This window comes from Cydia splendana, chromosome 9 (assembly GCF_910591565.1).
Source record: "Cydia splendana chromosome 9, ilCydSple1.2, whole genome shotgun sequence".
Taxonomy (NCBI): domain Eukaryota; kingdom Metazoa; phylum Arthropoda; class Insecta; order Lepidoptera; family Tortricidae; genus Cydia; species Cydia splendana.
The window spans coordinates 7,348,739-7,368,964 of NC_085968.1; the positions used below are offsets into that span (position 1 = coordinate 7,348,739).

The 20,226-nt window shown below is 36.5% G+C and overlaps 1 protein-coding gene and 1 non-coding gene across 2 annotated transcripts in view; one reads left to right on the plus strand and one right to left on the minus strand.

Moving 5' to 3' along the window:
* The window catches only part of LOC134793466 (kelch-like ECH-associated protein 1B), a 34,627-nt gene extending 16,450 nt beyond the window's left edge, over window positions 1-18,177 (minus strand). The window contains exons 1-6 of the mRNA XM_063765043.1: window positions 17,926-18,177; window positions 13,860-14,020; window positions 5,359-5,472; window positions 2,159-2,323; window positions 740-889; window positions 35-151 (exon numbers count right to left, since the gene is read on the minus strand). Of these exons, the coding sequence (XP_063621113.1) occupies window positions 35-151; window positions 740-889; window positions 2,159-2,323; window positions 5,359-5,472; window positions 13,860-14,012 (699 nt within the window). The 5' untranslated portion in view covers window positions 14,013-14,020; window positions 17,926-18,177. The remainder of the gene's footprint in view (window positions 1-34; window positions 152-739; window positions 890-2,158; window positions 2,324-5,358; window positions 5,473-13,859; window positions 14,021-17,925) is intronic.
* Trnad-auc (transfer RNA aspartic acid (anticodon AUC)) lies at window positions 3,164-3,236 on the plus strand. Its single transcript has one exon. It is a non-coding gene; the product is annotated as a tRNA-Asp (tRNA).
* Window positions 18,178-20,226: the final 2,049 nt, after the last annotated feature.

A 20,226-nucleotide genomic window follows, 5' to 3' on the forward strand; every position in this document is an offset into this window, starting at 1 on the left:
TTGTTCTACTTGTTCGTGGTCTGAGCTAACTCACCCAACTAAGCACGGCATTGTAGACCTCGCACTCTTCTCGCACGTTCAGCTCGTCTTTCCGCACCAGGGCTATCAGCTCTGACGGCGTCAGTTGAAGGAATTCCTCCTCTTGGCAGACCTGGACAAATTAGCAAATTAGTTTTAATTATTGGCCGTTGCAGCTAATGAAATACGGCGTTTCGTGAACCGAAAATGTCCTAATGGCAGGATTGATCCTTAGGACCCACGGATTGATTTAAGAAGGGGGTTCTCAACTTTATCTTGATATCTACATCATTTAAGCTACTAGGCCAAGTTTGGTATCGTTTTCGTAGGTATAAATCGGGGATGCCAAATTTATTCATGGTATCACATTGACACCATTCCGAATTAATAACATATAAAATATAAAAAAAAACTTTTCTTTATTCCTCTTCACGCTTAAACCGCTGAACCGATTTAGTTGATTTGGTATAGAGTTCCGGGGAAGGACATAGGATAGTTTTATTTCCAAATAAATATCCCTTAAGGGTGTGAAAATGGGGGTGGAATGGGGAAACTAAGGTACATTTGTTCGTTACAAATTAAATAAATAAATATTATAGGACATTTTTACACAAATTGACTAAGCCCCACTGTAAGCTCAAGAAGGCTTGTACTTGTAAATTATAGCAATACTTCTAGGTACATGGTGGTGACCCAGGATTTCATTTAATAACGACAGTACCTCCGTGAAATGCCTCTCAATGAACTGGTTGGCCTTCTGCTTGAGGTCGGTGCAGCAGTGCTGCTCCGCGAAGTTGGCGATGCCGATGGCGTTGGACGGGCCCAGCTGGCGCTCCAGGAACGCGCAGCACGCCTCGATCACGTTCGATATCTGTCGAGCGCTGATCTCATGTTCATAACCAATAATGTCTATAGTTCAAAGAACACTTAAGGTCAAATCCACCTGCGGGAAATTCCGTACTTAACAGATTGTCAACCTAATCTATAAGAAGCGATTGCATTTAATTCCCGTAGACGAAAAAACATCTGGCGCTTTGTAATGGAATTTCCCGCAGACGGTTTTGGCTTATCGTAAAATGCGCCTGATATCGTATAGGCATAGGCCGTTTACCAGTATGTAAGTAGGTATGTATGACCTATAGGTTTGGTAGATTTGCTAATTTAGTTTTACTGGGAATATTCCGTAAGTCGACATACAAAGTTAAGTAGTAGTATATGAAAATTATATTGCTATGGTATGCAGGGTAGCGATATACCTATTACAACTGAAAATAAACGAAAATTAGGTAGACAGAGCTCTTCGGTTTTTTTCAATCAAGCCAACTTGAACGTTTTAAGGCTCGGTGTTACGCGTACCTGGAACATGGTCGCGGCGGGCAGCAGCTGGCACACGGTGACCTCCGTGATGCGCACCTTGCCCGTGTACATGAAGTACACGAGCCACGCCATGGCCGAGGGGCACACGCCCTGTAACCGCACGCGTGACATCTCGCACTCTTTCAGTCCGCTTGTGAACATGGCCTGTTAATAAGAGGGTCGGTGTTACAAGTACCTGGAACATGGTCGCGGCGGGCAGCAGCTGGCACACGGTGACCTCCGTGGTGCGCACCTTGCCCGTGTACATGAAGTACACGAGCCACGCCATGGCCGAGGGGCACACGCCCTGTAACCGCACGCGTGACATCTCGCACTCTTTCAATCCGCTTGTGAACATGGCCTGTCAATAAGAGGGTCGGTGTTACAAGTACCTGGAACATGGTCGCGGCGGGTAGCAGCTGGCACACGGTGACCTCCGTGATGCGCACCTTGCCCGTGTACATGAAGTACACGAGCCACGCCATGGCCGAGGGGCACACGCCCTGTAACCGCACGCGTGACATCTCGCACTCTTTCAATCCGCTTGTGAACATGGCCTGTCAATAAGAGGGTCGGTGTTACAAGTACCTGGAACATGGTCGCGGCGGGCAGCAGCTGGCACACGGTGACCTCCGTGATGCGCACCTTGCCCGTGTACATGAAGTACACGAGCCACGCCATGGCCGAGGGGCACACGCCCTGTAACCGCACGCGTGACATCTCGCACTCTTTCAATCCGCTTGTGAACATGGCCTGTCAATAAGAGGGTCGGTGTTACAAGTACCTGGAACATGGTCGCGGCGGGCAGCAGCTGGCACACGGTGACCTCCGTGATGCGCACCTTGCCCGTGTACATGAAGTACACGAGCCACGCCATGGCCGAGGGGCACACGCCCTGTAACCGCACGCGTGACATCTCGCACTCTTTCAGTCCGCTTGTGAACATTGCCTGACAATACAGAAAAAATCGAGTCTGTATAAATTTAATTCTGGTGAAGTTTATCATTAGAGCGGCAAAATCCTAAGGTCTCGATTTTCGTACAAAAATTGTATAGATATAGGTCAAGGCCGCAACCCGGGAGTAATTTTCTAACAAATGTGAAATAAGGGCGTGAAGAGTCCCGAGGGTAAACGATAACTGCCCATTTTACGAATACCTATGAAAAAATTATACCTACTACCTAGCAACATATATGGTTAGCTACACTTAATACCATGCATTACCTGCATACAGTTCGCTCTACTTGTAAAAAAACCGAATCAAAAATTGTATACCTATTGGTGTTATTTTTGGACACCTTATAGCGCCCAATAGGACAAGCCATTTTCTCGGCTTTTTGTTTGGATTTAATTAAAGAGCCTTTAGGACTCGCTGACCTATCTGATACCAAACTTTGATAAGTTATTACGAAAATGACAGTTTATCTAACCTTGACAATGTGGAAACCAGATCCAATCAGTCAATTAATCTAATTATATCGTGGCTAGGTGTTAATTTAGTATTTAACTATGTACTTATTAACGTGGTTTTATTTATATTTTTAACAAGCAGAAACGCCTGCGAACGATGCTATTAAGCTTAGAATAAATTTAAAAGTGGAAAAATTACTGTCTTGGGTTGCTTGTTAAAAACTAAAATTAGTATGGGTAGCACATCGTAACTGGTGAATTTCCAATATGACTTGGAACTCCGGTAGCCGTTTAAGAAGTGTAACACTCTTGCGGTAGATGTCGCTAAGGGTCCCCTTGACCTATAATATGGTGGAAAGATTTGCTGGCTATGGATGAGGTCTTGGTGGCTCAGATGGCAGAGCGCTGGAGTATCAATCCAGAGGCCGTGAGTTCAAGTCTCACCCAAGACAGTAATTTTTCCACTTTTAAATTTATTCTAAGCTTATAAACGTGGTATTTGTAATCGCGGTTGTAATCACTCAGCTTATTTCCTTAACCGATGGCCTTGAGAGTCCAACAATAGTAACAGTTTTTAGTCCCTTCCCTGACCGGTAAGAAGTCAATTTTGACAGTTATGAATTGACCCTTGTATATATATGATACTAAGGCTTTCAGTTAAACGGTAGGTCTTAATAGCTTTGTAAATGTAGGGTTCAATTCATAGCTGTCAAAATTGACTTCTTAACTCACATCGACAATAAATGTGAACATTCTTCTTTCATTCAATTATTTTGGTTTCCCCTATGATTCTTATCAAACGCATTACAATGAGTGAATCAACTTTTCCTTGTCACTCGTTGCCATGGTTACGGTCCCCTGGGTCACTGTTTAAGCCCTGGTTTTATGGTATTTACAATTAACAAATCATGTCTTTTTGTGGTACCTAGTTATAAGCCCTTCCCCTAGACTAATTCAAATTCAAATTCAAATTCAAAATTTTATTTGCTAAAAATGCACGTACATATTAGATGTTATCATATACAATAGAATGTGGGTATCAGCGCATTTAGCCAGAAGGCATGCAAATCAGAAAATATAAGACATATTTACAAATATTTACAAAAACATATTTACAGATATACAAATAACTTAAAATTGAAATTAGAACATGTCAAACCAAAACTAAAACGAAAATACGGCTATGTCTATGATCATCTATGGTTAAGTTATTTGTGGTCAATTTAAAAGCTAGCAAGAAAAAGGTTAACGGAATACATCAAATGTCAAGAGAAATAATTTATTTTAAAAGGATGTAATTGTTAAATATGTCAAATAATTGAAATTATACAAGTCATTGCTTAGATACTCATTACTAGAGGGTCATCTAACTCATCTACCAAGCATGCTAGCAGAACTTATTATAAGTTTAACAGTTATTACTAACTAGATTGTTATGGTCCTAAACAAAAAGAAATAGTTGATCGACCCTATTCATTATTTGCGGGGATAATACCTCAAAGATCTTGCTTCAAATTTAACTTATAAATACTTTATTAGTTACAACTTACAAGCAACATTTTCTAAAACCTAGGTATAGCAGTTACCTAAACTGAAAGGAATCAATACAACATTACAAGGTCAAAAATGTAGAATTAACATAAATCGGCAATTAAATAATTAGTTATGGGTTATGGTGTGAGCTGAGCGTGACTTGCACTTTTATTACAACGAACTCGTATACAACGTCTTGTCACCTTGAGCTATGTACCTACGAACTGAGCACTCACATTAGGTAACCAGTATAAGTATAAAATTGAGATAGGTAGCAACCTTGGGTAAGCAAATATCAAATTTATACTGGTTAATGTGGGGCTAGCGCTCGGCAGGCGCTGGGCTGGGTGATGAGGCTATGCGTACTTGTTTACGATTTACGAATTTTACGATAAAGTACCTAAAGTTTATCAATCAATATACTTATACACACCGGTAGATACCGATCTAAGAGCACAACAACATTAATATTTGATATTATTTCGGACTCATATACACGTTGTTTTTTTAAACTCTGTTAACTTCGGGGTACCTATGGCTAAGTACATTTAAGGAAACTGAATGGCATAGATAAACCATATTAGTATTTATTTTTAGTAAAAAGTAATGAATAGCGTTGTTGTAATACGGACATTTATATTTAAATCCACCGAGCAATTGAATTGAAAACTACGACGTTTCGAAAGAGATAGCCGAGATATGTTTTAGTACCTATTTGCATTTAGTAGAAAATGTAAACATATGTAAACAGGCCCTAAAGCAAAAATGAAATTTATACTGTTTAATTTCCACTAATAACAACAATATTTTATTGCAATTCGTAAGGCCGAAGGCGACTAGCTAGTGTCTGAGCGAAGCGCACTTTCGTGCGAGTTCGTCTGCCGCTATGCGCGGTGTTTAATGAATGAATTTGTCATGATACGAGTCACGGTCACGAGTCGCCCTACAATTTACTACACGATTCCCAAACTACACAGATGTATACCCGAGATGATATTTATTATTTTCGGAACAGCTGCTTATAATAATCGGGATCCTTACCTTGAAATAGGGGCTGCCGGCGGCCAGAACGACTTTGTGGACGTGAAAGAGCTCGCTGCCCACCTCTAGCACTACGTCTGTGAGCATGTGGTGTGAGCGCATGGTGAACATCATCTGTGAACAATGCATGTTTGATTAATACAAGGTAGTCTCCTCGTCTCGCTTTGATTTCATTACGTAAATATGAATTTAAAATGTATAGATGAACTTTAAAAAACCCGACTGATATACATATGTCTGTCGTCATCATTTCACACAGATATTTACATTACGAAACAGCAAATGATGTAGGTACTTAAAACATTTTTTTCTTATATACTAGATACTGAAATTTAGTAGGTAGGTGCAAAACAAGATATGTAGGGGTTAATTATGATAATATTGAACCTGCTTTATCAGCCGTCACCGTTCTAGCGGCTCTATTCGGGTAATTCGGGACACGCTCTATTTAGCTCGAATGGATTTACAAGAAGGATAGATGATTTAGAATGCCTATAATGTGGCATAGCGATTAGCAGTAAATGAAGCGTAGAGCGGATGTTACTGCTGCTGATTTTATTACGATATATGTAAGTAGATATAGAGCCATTACCTATCGTTCACCTAATTATTGGTATGATCTTATGACATGACATGGGCAACATTAACATAGGTAATTATTTATCCCATATTTATATGATACACAGAAACAATACCAGTAACGTGTAGTCTCTCTCTACTCTCTATTATTCTAAGACGCTGTTCAATCAACTACAAAATTATCTATGCTCCTAACTCCTAACGCCTAAAAATTTATTAATACTGATCTTATTGTACATTTTAATACATGTGTTTTGATAGCGCTCTCTACATACGAGTTATAAATAATGTAGATTTGCGAATCTCGGATGACTTAATGAAAATCTATAAATATAAATACATATGTAAGTAAATTTAATTTGAATATGTATTTCAAATAATGTATGAGAATAAATTTAATGTTTTTTTTTTATCGCGCCTCACACTAAACGTGCAAGTCATCCTAGCTTGCGTTATCCGCGATACTATGTACCTATACATCTCATACGCGCATAATATAGTTGTTCAGAATAACATTAATAACTCTTTGATCGGACAAATTCGGTCATGTCATGCTAAGTCAATGTCGTAGCGCAAATAGATTCGAAAGGAACTAATAGTCGTAATAGATATTTAGAATAGGTACCTAGTACATAGACGTTTACGGTAATTCACGTAGTTAAGTTTCGTAACCTCATTACTACGAGTATAGACTGGCAAACTAATTTGACAGTAGAAAAAGGCCCGAAGTTCAAAATTTGCATTTAAGTTCAATCCTTCGGGCCTATTTTTAATTTTCACCTTTTTCTATTGACAAAATTGGCGTGTCTGACTACGAGTATTATATAACCGGACGGTAGACTCTTCTTCAACCCTATACGGCGTTATGAACGCGAATTCTAGGTGCTCAATTGGACTTAAAAAAAAAAACGCATCAGATGAACTATTGATTACTCATACACATGAATTAAAAGAAATTTGTTAGCAAGTCAATTTAATTTAGGTACCGTAGAGTTTCGTATCTTTGCCTGCGCTACCTATTTTCGCCTAGTTTGACATAAGTTGCCATTAACAAAATGTTTCTAATGTAAGCCTTACATAAAACTGCTAAATACAAAGTATTTTTCACGGGTATCAACATTCTTCGAACAATCTGCGGCTAACTTCACACAGTTGAACTTTAGTGGGGTTTTTTCGTGACACCGACCACACGTTTTTTTGAACCAGTGTTTTAACTTCAGTTTTAAACGGTGATTTGGACCCGGTAACGATAAACTTTTTACATGATTATATCCTATAACTATTTCTTTTCAATATGAAACTATTATTTAACGGCTAGCTTACGTCTAGAAGTCACAATTGGATAAAACATTGGTGAGGGTACTTTGCGTCCATCTTGTTGCCAAATTTCGCCTACCCCTAGGGTTGACAAATTTTTTGTACCACATTCATTGGTGGATGACATTACTTGTTTCCAAATTTAAATATTATCTTATGTTTGGTTATTTTAGTTAACGCTATATGCACATGTTTATTTCTACTCTTACCGATGTTGAGTAGGTACCAAATAGGTATTTTTATGTCTCACTTTGTGTAAATAAGGTTGATTTGCTGTCACTTACGATAATAACAACAATTTTACAACAATTATACAATTCTGTTAAAAATAATATTTTTTTTAACTTATAAACCATTACTCCCCTTTATTTGGCATGTTGGTTAATTTTTGGCAGCCCTAGCTTCATTATAGAAAATGTATGAAACAACTTCAGACTGTTACCAAACTTCGCCTACTACCCCGTTTTTTAAAAATATGCCTAGTCTGGTGTAGTTAAGGTTCATAGTATATTTAGTGATTGCAATCCGGATTATTCGAAGTTCAAAAATCCGGATTTCGGAGCGTTTGAAAATCCGTTTTAAAATTCGGATTTTGAAAAGAAAAAACCGGTTTTTCGGATTTTTTCCCACCAGTACTAATTTGCTCAAAATTAATGCTAATGCGAAATAAAAAGCGGTGCACATGAAGCGGTAACGCGGGAGAGCTATTGCCAGCCGGGCATTGCGCGTCGCGCACTCGCTCGCACCTGTATTCTTGCCCCGCGTCCGCTTTTTTTATTGGCGTAGCAGCCCAAGTAACAAAATTTGGTACTATAAAAGTCCTGAGAACGTTTTGGAGCGTGCTAATTAGTGTTCATGATTAGCACTATAATGGTGTTGTAAACGTTTACAAAACCCCAGATAGGCCCTAGTTTTATCACTGATTTATTCTATAAACATTACATAAAGGCTCTCACGGTGATAAATCAGCTCTATGGTTGAAATGTAAAAGTGACGAGAAACGCTCTTTAGTACTAAAATAGTGCTGTCTGCAACGTTTATGTCGCAATTTGGAATTATAAAAGTAACCAATGAAACATGTTTATAGTGCTATTTTGCACCGTAAACGATTCCAGTGATCTTTTTTATCATACTTGCGTCGTGGGTGCCTAAAATATTAAATAAGTTCATTCGCCATTGTTTTTTATGCTATTATGGCAGAAAACAGCAGCCATTTTTTAAGTTACGATTTAAGTTATTTAGCAACGTACCAGGTAACTTTTATGGTACTATATAGCACTATAGAAAAACTTTCATGACTTTTAGAGAACTCTTCTAGCCTTATAGCGATGTTAAGAGAGCTTTTAAAAAGCTAAAACGTTAAGTACGTAATGGTCGTGCAAAGTCCTTTTATAGTGCAGATTGATCCTCTAATAGTGTTTACTATACTGCTACAATACTAGTACTATAAAAGTTACTTTGACGCATTATTAGTGCAAAATAGGTACATAAAAGCATCAGTAAAGTCGTCTATAGTATTAAATAGTACCATAATCGCTTTTTGCATATCTATTACAGTGCAGCACTTTAAAGATTATTTTGTATGATTCTATAAGCGTTCTAATAAGAGCTAAATTATAGTACTTAAAAGGTCTTTAATCTTATAGAAACAAAACGCTTTGTTAAAAACCTTTATAGTACAAGCAGTCACAATGGTTACCATTATAGGCCTACTATATCACTGTTTGGTGATAAAATGCCTTAGTTATAGAACCTTTTGTTACTTGGGAGTGTACGTATGTATTTTGTTTTTATTGTTTTTTAAAGATTTTGTTATTGGCGTAGCAGTGTACGCATTCTGTTTTTTATTTTTAATAAAAACAACTTAATTTGATTGTTTGTTTCACTTTGCCTTTATGCCACATATTCCTTTCTTAAAATCCGGATTGAATCCGAACTTCGGATTTCGGTCGAACCAAAATCCGAAAATCCGGATTTGAAAAATGTTCACGGATTTGCAATCGCTAAGTATATTAGCACATTCCAAGGAGATACGACTTAACATGTGTAAGTCACAGAAAAGTAAGTATTAGCGGCAAGGCATGCCATAGGCGAAGATTGGGAAAAATACCCAAACATCGCCTATTGCCTTTGGGGCCATTTATGACCAACTTAACCAATGAAATTCTAAGTTTTAGTGGTGTATACTGATAGTTGGGAGTACTAAAAAACATTTTTTCGTCTTAACGGATTAAAATGCTTTCAAATTTGAGAGATTTTTTAGGAAAAGTGTCAAAATCCAGGCGAAGATACGAAACTCTACGGTACTTAACCTTTCACAAATACGAAGGTTTATTTCATACAGCTCATGGTATAACAGAACAAAAAAACCGGACAAGTGCGTGTCGGACTTGCCCACCGAGGGTTTCGTACTTTTTAGTATTTGTTGTTATACCGGCAACAGAAATACATCATCTGTGAAAATTTCAACTGTCTAGGGTTCGTGAGATACAGCCTGGTGACAGACGGACGGACGGACGGACGGACATCGGAGTCTTAGTAATAGGGTCCCGTTTTACCCTTTGGGTACGGAACCCTAAAAACTGCATGGCGACATCACAAAACAGTTATGGTCTTCACTCTTCATCAGCACCTCTACGTCACCAAGTGGTGCTAAATGCACGAGTCAGGTACTTTAAAAAAGAATTGTTCCCTGGATTTCTTCAGGATTCTATCATAAAAATCCAGACATGATAAATACAAATTGAGTTAGACTTATCCGCTTTTTGAGGTCAGTTAGGAAAATACAAATTGTTACCACTTTGGGGGTGTTTTATAGTAACCCAATAAATAAATAATAAATAAATAAATATTAGAGGACATTCTTACACAGATTGACCAAGTCCCCCAGTAAGCTCAAGAAGGCTTGTGTTGAGGGTACTCAGACAACGATATATATAATATATAAATACTTAAATACATAGAAAACAACCATGACTCAGGAACAAATATCTGTGTCATCACACAAATAAATGCCCTTACTGGGATTCGAACCCAGGACCATCGGCTTCACAGGCAGGGTCACTACCCACAGGCCAGACCGGTCGTCAATTATGTTTTGTTTTTTTGTGCCTTCCCGCCGCCGATTGATACGTAAACTATAGCTCGTTTTTTTTAGCATTAGAAATAAGGTAAACAATCTTGATGTGTCTTTTAATTGAAAAACGCATTTTAAAAATAAGTAACGGCAAATTTGTAACAATTATGAATCTAATACGATCTTTTACATTCTTCTGCTTTCATAAGTAATAGTTATTGATTTTTAAAAAGCATTTTTCAATTAAAAGACATGTCAAGATCGCTTACCTTCTTACAAGTTCTTTCTAATGCTAAAAAAACGAACTATAGTCGTAGCTTTAGTCATAAGTAATACCGGGTGTGGCTTGTAATAAGAGCTTGTAAAAAAATTAAACTGTAGGCTGTACTCCTCATACTAACCAATATTTGTTCAGCAACTTTTAAAAACAACTTGTGGTTTGATTTTTAATACACTTTAAAGTTTATTCTAAGATGCAATGTATTGCGAATTTTGTTATGTTTAAGGCGTGACAAGCAACGTCAATCACAATGATATGGCGTGGCGATGGCGTCCATTGAAGATAATATTTATTTGGCTACAAATATAATGACCACCAAAAAATACTTTGGTACCCTAAATAAAAAAATCATGCTTACCAAAAAAAATTACTGAACACCAAAAAAATAAGGCCTAAAATTACAAAAGTATCACCATTTTAATTACGACTGCACTTAAAATTGTATTCGAATACCAAATATATTGAATGATCACCAAAAATCATTAATGATCACCAAATCTTGAAGACCAAATTAATGCGATATTTTCACCTAAATAACCAACCTATGATTACCAAAAAATGTATACATATTACCAAATAAAGTAAAATGATGCCAAAATTACTAGCTCCTCCCGCTCAACCCCCCGTACCCCGCACCGCATACCTACCTAACCTAACCTACTTTTCTAGTAGCATACTGAAATGCTACTAGAAAAGTAGGTTAGGTTAGGTTTGAACTGCTATCAGTTAAGTGGGTTAGGTTAGCACTGCGACCCGTACAGAATTAGGTTTGAACTGCGACCCTTACAGAAAAGAAACGCTACTAGAAAAGTGGGTTAGGTTAGGTTTGAACTGCGACCCTTACAGAAAAGAAATGCTACTAGAAAAGTGGGTTAGGTTAGGTTTGAACTGCGACTCTTACAGAAACGAAATGCTACTAGAAAAGTGGGTTAGGTTAGGTTTGAACTGCGACCCATACAGAAACGAAATGCTACTAGAAAAGTGGGTTAGGTTAGGTTTGAACTGCGACCCATACAGAAACGAAATGCTACTAGAAAAGTAGGTTAGGTTTGAACTGCGACCCTTACAGAAAAGAAATGCTACTAGAAAAGTGGGTTAGGTTAGGTTTGAACTGTGACCCATACAGAAACGAAATGCTACTAGAAAAGTGGGTTAGGTTAGGTTTGAACTGCGACCCTTGCGGAAAAGAAATGCTACTAGAAAAGTGGGTTAGGTTAGGTTTGAACTGCAACTGTTACAGAAATAAAATGCAACTAGAAAAAGGTGACGAAGTGGATTAATTAATTTAATACGATAACGATATATTAAATATTTGCACATTTTTAATTAAAATGTGGATACAATTGTGGTGGTCATTTACTATTTTTGGATTTACAATGATTATTTTGGAGTCATTTGCTTTAATAGGATAGCTCGATTCGATTTAAAAATTTGGTTATAATTTTACATTAAAATGGAGTTCAAATTTTGGTGGTCATTTACTATTTTTGGGTTTACAATAATTATTTTGGGTCATTTTCTTTAATAGGATAGCAAGATGTAAAAATTTGGTTATCATTTCGCATTAAAATGGGGTTTGAAATTTGGTAATCATTTACTATTTTTGGGTTAATAATGATTAGTTTGGTGTCATTTCCTTTAATAGGATAGTGAAATGTAATAAAATTGGTAATCATTTCACATTAAAATGGTGTTATAATTTTGGTGATCATTTATTATTTTAGGGTGGTAAAATAGATTTTTTTGGTATTAAATTTTACTAAATCTGGTGATCAGTTAAATAGCAGCCTATTTATTTTATATGAAAAATAGGGAGTCTAAATACTTCATAATTTTTAAAAGTTGTTGAACAAGTTGAGGAGTACAATCTATGTTTTAATTATTTGCTCGTGTTACAGGCCACACCCGGTATAACTAATAGAACAATAAATATGAACAGTGATAGCAAAAAAAGTAGCGTTTTTTCTAGTATAATCTAGTATTCTTCTAGTCTAGTGTAATCATTATAATCTGTATACTATGGTGACTCTCTGTAAATTATCGCAATGTCATCACATCTTGCACGAAATACTTATTACGATAACAGTGCCGTAAAGTTTAAGCTTTAAACAAATATGTATATACATTTTCAAACAAACAATCGAACATTACTACGCATCTACCTAGTATGAATACTTACACTTACCTACCACATGCACTTGTCTTAATAAGTTGTTAATGCTCTATTCCTCTATTGAATCGTTTTGAAGTTACATCGCTGTATGGGTTGGCAACAAAGAATATAGTAAGTTGGCAAACGCATAAGCGAGGAGCTTGTCGCCTTATTACATAGACCAGGGGTCTCCAAACGGGGGCCCGCGACGCGTTCCAATCCGGCCCGCCGAGTGGGAGCCAGGTTCCATGGGTTCAGTCCTATAGTTAGTTTTTTTTAGCATTAGAAAACATAATCTTGGTGTGTCTTTTAATTGAAAAACACGTTTTAAAAATAAGTCACGACAAATATGTAACAATTATGAATCTAATAAGATCATTTATATTCTTCTGCTTTCATAAGTAATAGTTACTGACTTTTAAAAAGCGTTTTTCAATTAAAAGACATGTCAAGATCGCTTACATTCTTTGTGCCTCTTTCTAATGCTAAAAAAAACGAACTGTAACAGGAGCAACCATCCCTTCCCCCCGCGGCGCCGACGGTGGCCCGCGCGAAATTTTCTGAGGCGCAATATGGCCTTCAGGTAAAAATGTTTGGAGACCCCTGAATAGGCTATGCATTATCGGTCGACAATAGACAAAGCGTAACGGGCACGTAGGTGGAGACTGGCTTGTAACATTTTGATGTAGAGTATCGTGTTACAACTTACAACTCTTGTAGTCTCGAGCTCCACTAGGCTGTCGTGTCGGTTTGCCGGAACTCCATTTGAGAGTTACATCACAAGAGTAACAGCGAACACTTGACTTGAGAAATGGAGCATACTTGAGCAGGGCGCTGAAAACGAGCGTTCGCCGCGTAGCTGAAATGTAACATGATCGCCTCGAACGATGCATTACGCCGAATACGCCGCAATGTTATACCTAAATGAAATCAGTCTCCACTCTCTTTTGTTTGATTTGCGTATTCGACAGTCAATAACTTGAAGCTCCTTATCTTGCTCAGGTACGCCTTTTTGACTTTCGAATGCACAAAACACACGTTCGCAATAAGTAGTTAATATGTATAGGTACTTACTCCTAGCTGTGACTGTCACCCACCTTCATAAAGTCGGAGACATAGTTGCCCATGCAAAAGGTCATGTCTCCGACATCGTTGCAGCCGGCACCGACGTCGCCCTGCAGGGCCTCGTAGTTGATGGGCGGCATGTCGTCCAGCATGTTCCGGCCCGCCCCCTCCATGTCCGCGTCCATGTCTTCCTCTGTATCAATCAGACAACATGATTTGGATTGTGCTATTGGAACGATGAACTGCTTAGAGTAAATCAGAAGAGAACTCATGACATGGATTAATACGAGTAAAGCGCATTTAAAGCTTAAAAAATCTAATAACGGGCGCAATCTAAGTAAACTAAAGCTGACATACGCGCGAGCAGCGCGCGTGCTGCGATCAGCGCGTGAGCGGCGCATTCGGGCAATCTAGACGCACCTTAACAATTCCATTTAAGTATGTACGACAATGCAAAACCTGACACCTTGACATTGACCAAAAACTGGTTGAACTTTATCGCGAGTTATCTCGATATCTCGTTTTCGATGCAAAATTGACCGATTGTAAAAATAAACAATACACAAAACACGAAGAAGCTTGTTAGTAAAAGTAATAAGTATGTAAGACCTAAAGAGTAGGTATCAGGCACGCTACGTTAAAGTACCTAGGTACTTTCATTCAGAAATAGTTAAAATACTAATTTTATGTGAGTATGGGAAATAGTATTAGGTACTAAATGACACTTGGTATTTTGGAGGTTTTGGTCACTGGGTTGCCATTGTTATATCCCCTGGGTCACTATTAAAATATATATAGAAAGATACAGATTGAAACACATTGCAATAGATGTAAGTACCTATAGGATTAGGCGACTCATAATGCTTGTTTGTAACTTTGTTATTAATTAAAGGCGTACATTATTACCATTTGTCCCGATTAGGACCTCCGTGTATTCCTCGTCACTTCTCAATGTTTTAATTAGGGGTCATCCATTAATTACGTCACACGTTTAGGGGGAGGGAGGGGGTCCAGAAAATGTGACATATTGTGACATGGGGGAGGGGGGAGACACAAACTTTGTGACGTCACTTTAACTTCATCAGTAACCGAATTTTTTTTTGATTATTTTATTCGCTGTACATTTAAATAACAAGTTTTTAAAACGATAATCGTTTTTATTCTTTTAATTTTCTTTCCTAAGCAGTTTTGGGTTATAAAATTACTAATATTTATATCGTCAAAAATATTTTGATAAAATATTAATAATACTTAGGTACTTACTTAATTCGATTTGGCGATTTCGTAGAAAAAATGTGACGTCACACTAGGGGGGAGGGGTTTGCCAAATGTGACCAAATGTGACAAGGGGGGGGGGGGGGTCAAAAAACCTAGAAATTTGTGTGACGTAATTAATGGATGACCCCTTAGTAAACTTCTCATAATACTTTGATGAGTGGAGCATACACTTATCTCACTTTAAATTACAATTGGTAGGTATCACAATCGCCTATTCTTTCGCACTCACAAGTAGACTAGCAATCTAACATGACTCGACAGTTTGGTTTCAAAGTTCAGTTGGCAACCAAAAATTTACCGCGAATACAAAACCACAAAAACACGTTCTCCATTACACAGACCAGTAAATACTGATAAAACCTGCGTCTTGGAAGTCTGAATTTCGGCATCACCCCCGTATGGGCTCGCGTATGCGTGCCGTCGTGATTCAACAAGAAACAATCCCGCTTGGAATGTGACCTAATAAAAATTATAACTGTAATACACAGACCCCTATAACATCGCTATATACCTAATCAAAACTGAAACCTCAACTGAACTAAGAGAAACAGAATTTGTGGTTAAGGTCCATACCTACTCCCTTGCACTTGGAACATTAATGGATTCGAGAATAAATTGTAATAAAAGGTGTTAACAAGAAACTTCCACTTGTATCATCATTACAGGTCCGTACCGAACATGGACGCTGTGCGGACTACCTGTTTAAGTGTGGTTGGTGAGACTCACCAGTATGCGACTGCGGGGCCCCAAGGGGCCCCAGTACAGACTATACACCACATTATACATAGTTGCCCGAAACAGAAATTTGTCGGAGAGGCCCTAGACCTTCATTCGCCTAATGCACACGCTGCCCAATGGGTGAAGAATTTAGATATCGTATTGTAAATATTGTAATTGATAATTAGCGACTCTGTAAATGCCATACGAATAAATAAATTAATCATTACCAGTTACAATCCTTTAAAAACCAGGTCCCTGGTTTTGCAATCTTTTTCTTATGGTACTCCAGACTCAACTATAATGAGTTCATTATATAACATGTTAGTGAACTATAATTAATTAGACCAATCACGTGTCGCTTCGAGCATAAGACAAAATAAAACAAAAGACATCAATGAGCGTTTGGCTCAATATGCCCTCCCTCGCCCTTCGTTTCTGCGGGACATAGGTTTTCGTTAGATACCAGTTTGTTTAATTATTTCGGAAAAAACTATTGTGTACAATAGTATATTTTTTGAAAAGCTATTTAAATATAATATTTAAATAGCTTTTCAAATCTCGTACCTTACTCAGTAAGCTACGTGATTTAAACACATTAATACTTACTTGATTGATAAGGTCTTTATTGTGTTATGATAAAATACCTATAGTTTACTTTGATCTGTGGAACTTCATTTGATACAAGCCTGATAATAAATATAATACTTACTCAGTGTATTGTGGTAAACTGATTTTAACAGTAGGTATTTGTTTTCTACTCAGTAAGTAGTAGTAAGTAAAAGTAAAACTTTATTACAATAACCTGTATTTGTGCTAATATTTGTAGATTATACTATGATATTTGTAGATTATACTATGAAATTGAATTGGACTGGGGTTATTTAATATGAAGTATACAGTAACAGACATTTTCCGGGGAACCCCCTCATCTATATATTAATACAGAAACAATAAAGTTGGGTTTAAACTGTCATAAGATAACAAAGTACCTATATAGCTGACATCATAATAGGGTTGTTTCCTGTACAAAATAAATTATTTCAAACCGTGCACAAAATATAGCACCAGATAATTATTAGAAAAACATAGATAGCAGCTATTTTTAAACACAATTTGTATTTAATAAATCGGATTGAAATATAAAAAGTAGGTGAGTTTACCGTGACGTCACTACATTCGTTTTAATATAAATTCCATATTAAAAAATCGTTTTGACAGTTCTAAAAAAGAAGCTGATTTGACTAGTAGGAATGTAGCCTATTATGTATTAGGAAAAGTGAATGTGAAATATAATTTTGTACACAAAGAAAAAAAATTATTCAAAGTAAGTTATATAGAAAACAAGTAATACAGAAAAAAAAATTAAATTAGAAGTCAATATGGGATAGTCAAGAAGAGATATTAGTATTATAATGACCAGTGAAGTCTATAAACATACAGAGATGTATCGATTACAGAGAGTACAGTCAATTGTAAAAATATGTGTGCACAAATCATCTCAAAAATATGTCCCATAGCTCTTATGTCAGCGAACTGACTGTACAAAGGTTATGTTCCACAATGCAATATGCATGTTACACAGAAAGTTTAAATTTTATTTAATAAATATGACTGAGTAGTTAAAAACAATATTGATAGTTAAAATTACACACATTATAGTTCAGTTTTTGATTGACTTACACTATTTTCGCATTAAAAAGATCTAACATAATGTTTCCAGAATGTTTTATATCTTAGCTCTGAAGGATATTAGCAGTTACTAGTTAATTTTAGAAAACATATAGAGGTGGAATAATTACAATAGAATGGAGTGATTTGGCCCCATGTTTATGGTAAGTAATACAATCTTAATAATAAAAAGCATCCAACTTCAATCATTAATAAACAAAACATAATGTGATAAATGATTGTGCAAATAAAATGACACGGAGAAAAGAAATATTCTGTTTTTGTAAAGGTAAAGTATTCAGGTGTTTTGAATGATGACAAAGATATAAAGAACATAAAGTTTAAAGTAGTGTTTGCGAGTCTCGTATAGATTCACAGTTCCAAAAGCGTCACCAAAGTCCTGTAGACTGTTAAGCTAAGCTTGACACTTACCTGTTATATTTTAGCAGAAAATAAAATATATGCTGTAACACAGTTCCTTAAAGTTGCACAAAAACAAGGTACATCGCATGAACCTTTTAAAACTTTTTTTTATAGTTTACTTAAGCTAGTTCAGTGCACATAACCATTTTTGTTTCCTAATATCATTTATTAACTAATGATTATGAAAATGGAATGTTATATTTATAAAATAAATTAAAAATTGCAATAATTTAATGTAGTACACCCAATGACGTACATACATAATGACCATACTGTCAACGATCTGACATTGACGTTTGAAGTCATTTTGGTAGACTATTCAAGCCTATTGGTAAACCGCTTGTATTCGATATTTTAGTTAATTTAAATTATTATTATTAGTATTTTTATGTTTGTTTGAAAATAAATAAAACAACCACATAAAAATGCATTTTAAGGCGTATCCAGACTAGTAAATTTTTCGCCAATCTGATTAAATTGCCCGATCGAATCAGGACGTGCGGACGCAAAAGCCAATTTGGCTCCCCCAATTCAACAGCCGATAATGATCGATAATACCTATCAAGGCCTAGGCCCCGTTCGCACGGCAGCTTTTTCAACGCGCGTTAAAAAAGCGTTTGAATTACACAAATGGATAACCATGTATGTATTCACACGACAGCGGTGGCGCTTTTTATCAAACGTTGTTGGATTTTCGACTTTAAGCCTTGGTCGTTAAATCGAATTTAGAGTGCAGACAGATTCAAGCGCTTTTTTAACGCGCGTTGAAAAAGCTCCCGTGAGAATGGGGGCTAAGAAAGTTATGTCCCCAAATAATTACGCATGTATGCGCCTGAAGCTTCTATGTGTGCTTTGGCCTCCTAGAAAAAGTTGCCAGTAATAAAAATAAAATCATTTTTCTACAGCAACATTGCTGCCAACTCTGACTTAAATTTTCACGAATTTTATACATTATTAATCATAAAATACGGGACTTAAAACACTTAAAACTTAATTACACGCGATTAAGTTTTATAATGAATATTTGCTTCCAACTGTCTTTATCAATGTTCATAAAATATATGGAGGGTAGGTACGTCTACCCACCATAATAAAAAAAAATATTTGTCAATGACTCTGTCCAACTGCTGTGGTTAAAGTTCATAACGAAAATTGTATTTATTAAATCTTTAAATAATAAATACAACGTAGCGGTACTACCACTTAAGACTCTGTAAGTCTGTACCTACATGGATCACAGCAATGCACATAGAAAATGTGTTAAATGCGGAGCAACGGCTGTTGAAGATACATATTTGAGTGAAATTCACAGATTTAGTGGGTTTAGAAGGAACCGCGTCATAACGCACCTGGAAAGCGTATTAATTAACCGTGAAGAAATGTATGAATACAAGTTGGAAATCTGTGTAAAATGCCGCGTGTAAAGTGTACCTAGTGTATCTGTGTGTGTAAAGTGTAATAGGTAGGCATGCCTAAAGTTATTTGTAGTATACTGAAAACTTTGTGAATGCGCTTTATTAATGTCTATTTTTTTATTAAGTTGTCAGGGTTTAATTTTCAGTGTATAATTCTATATGTAAAACATTTTTTTTATAAATAATACAATGTTATGGACATAAATATGCCTTTTATTTAAATCAATTGATAATACCACAAACAAGGGTTTACTTGAATCTTTCATATATTTCGTGATATGAAGATAACAAATATGTTTATCAACAAAATTACAACCTACCAATACCCGCCAGGCTAAACCGGTTGTCAACGTTAGTTCCATTGGTACACAACGAGGGCGCCACTAGTATAAACGTATAAACGGTTGGGGACATTTTTTTGTATGGAGTTACCGTTCTTCTCCTAGTGAGTATTATATTCTTTGATACCTATACTCTAAATCATAATTAGATTCCAAAAAAAGTAAGTAAATGTTGCCACTTCAATAATTTCTTTGTAAAATAGTAAATTCCTTTTTATAAATAAATACGCTAAGATAATTTATTTATTGGTAATTTTACTCCTACGTTTAAAAAAGTACTTTTATTTACTTATTTTTACATAAATACAAGACGCGCTAGTAAGAAGTGGCAACATTGTCTTACTTTTTTTGGAATCTAATTATGATTTAGGCCAAGCGCGCACCACGACTTTTTGTCGCGCGATAATTTAGTTGCAGAAATGTAACGTATGTGTTTATATGGCAGTGCAACATATGCGACAAAAAAATCGCAGCGATTTTAAAATTGTGATTTGTCACATTTTTCCACGACTGCTCGCGACGCGATTGTCGCAAAGTGAATTGCAGCATACGGA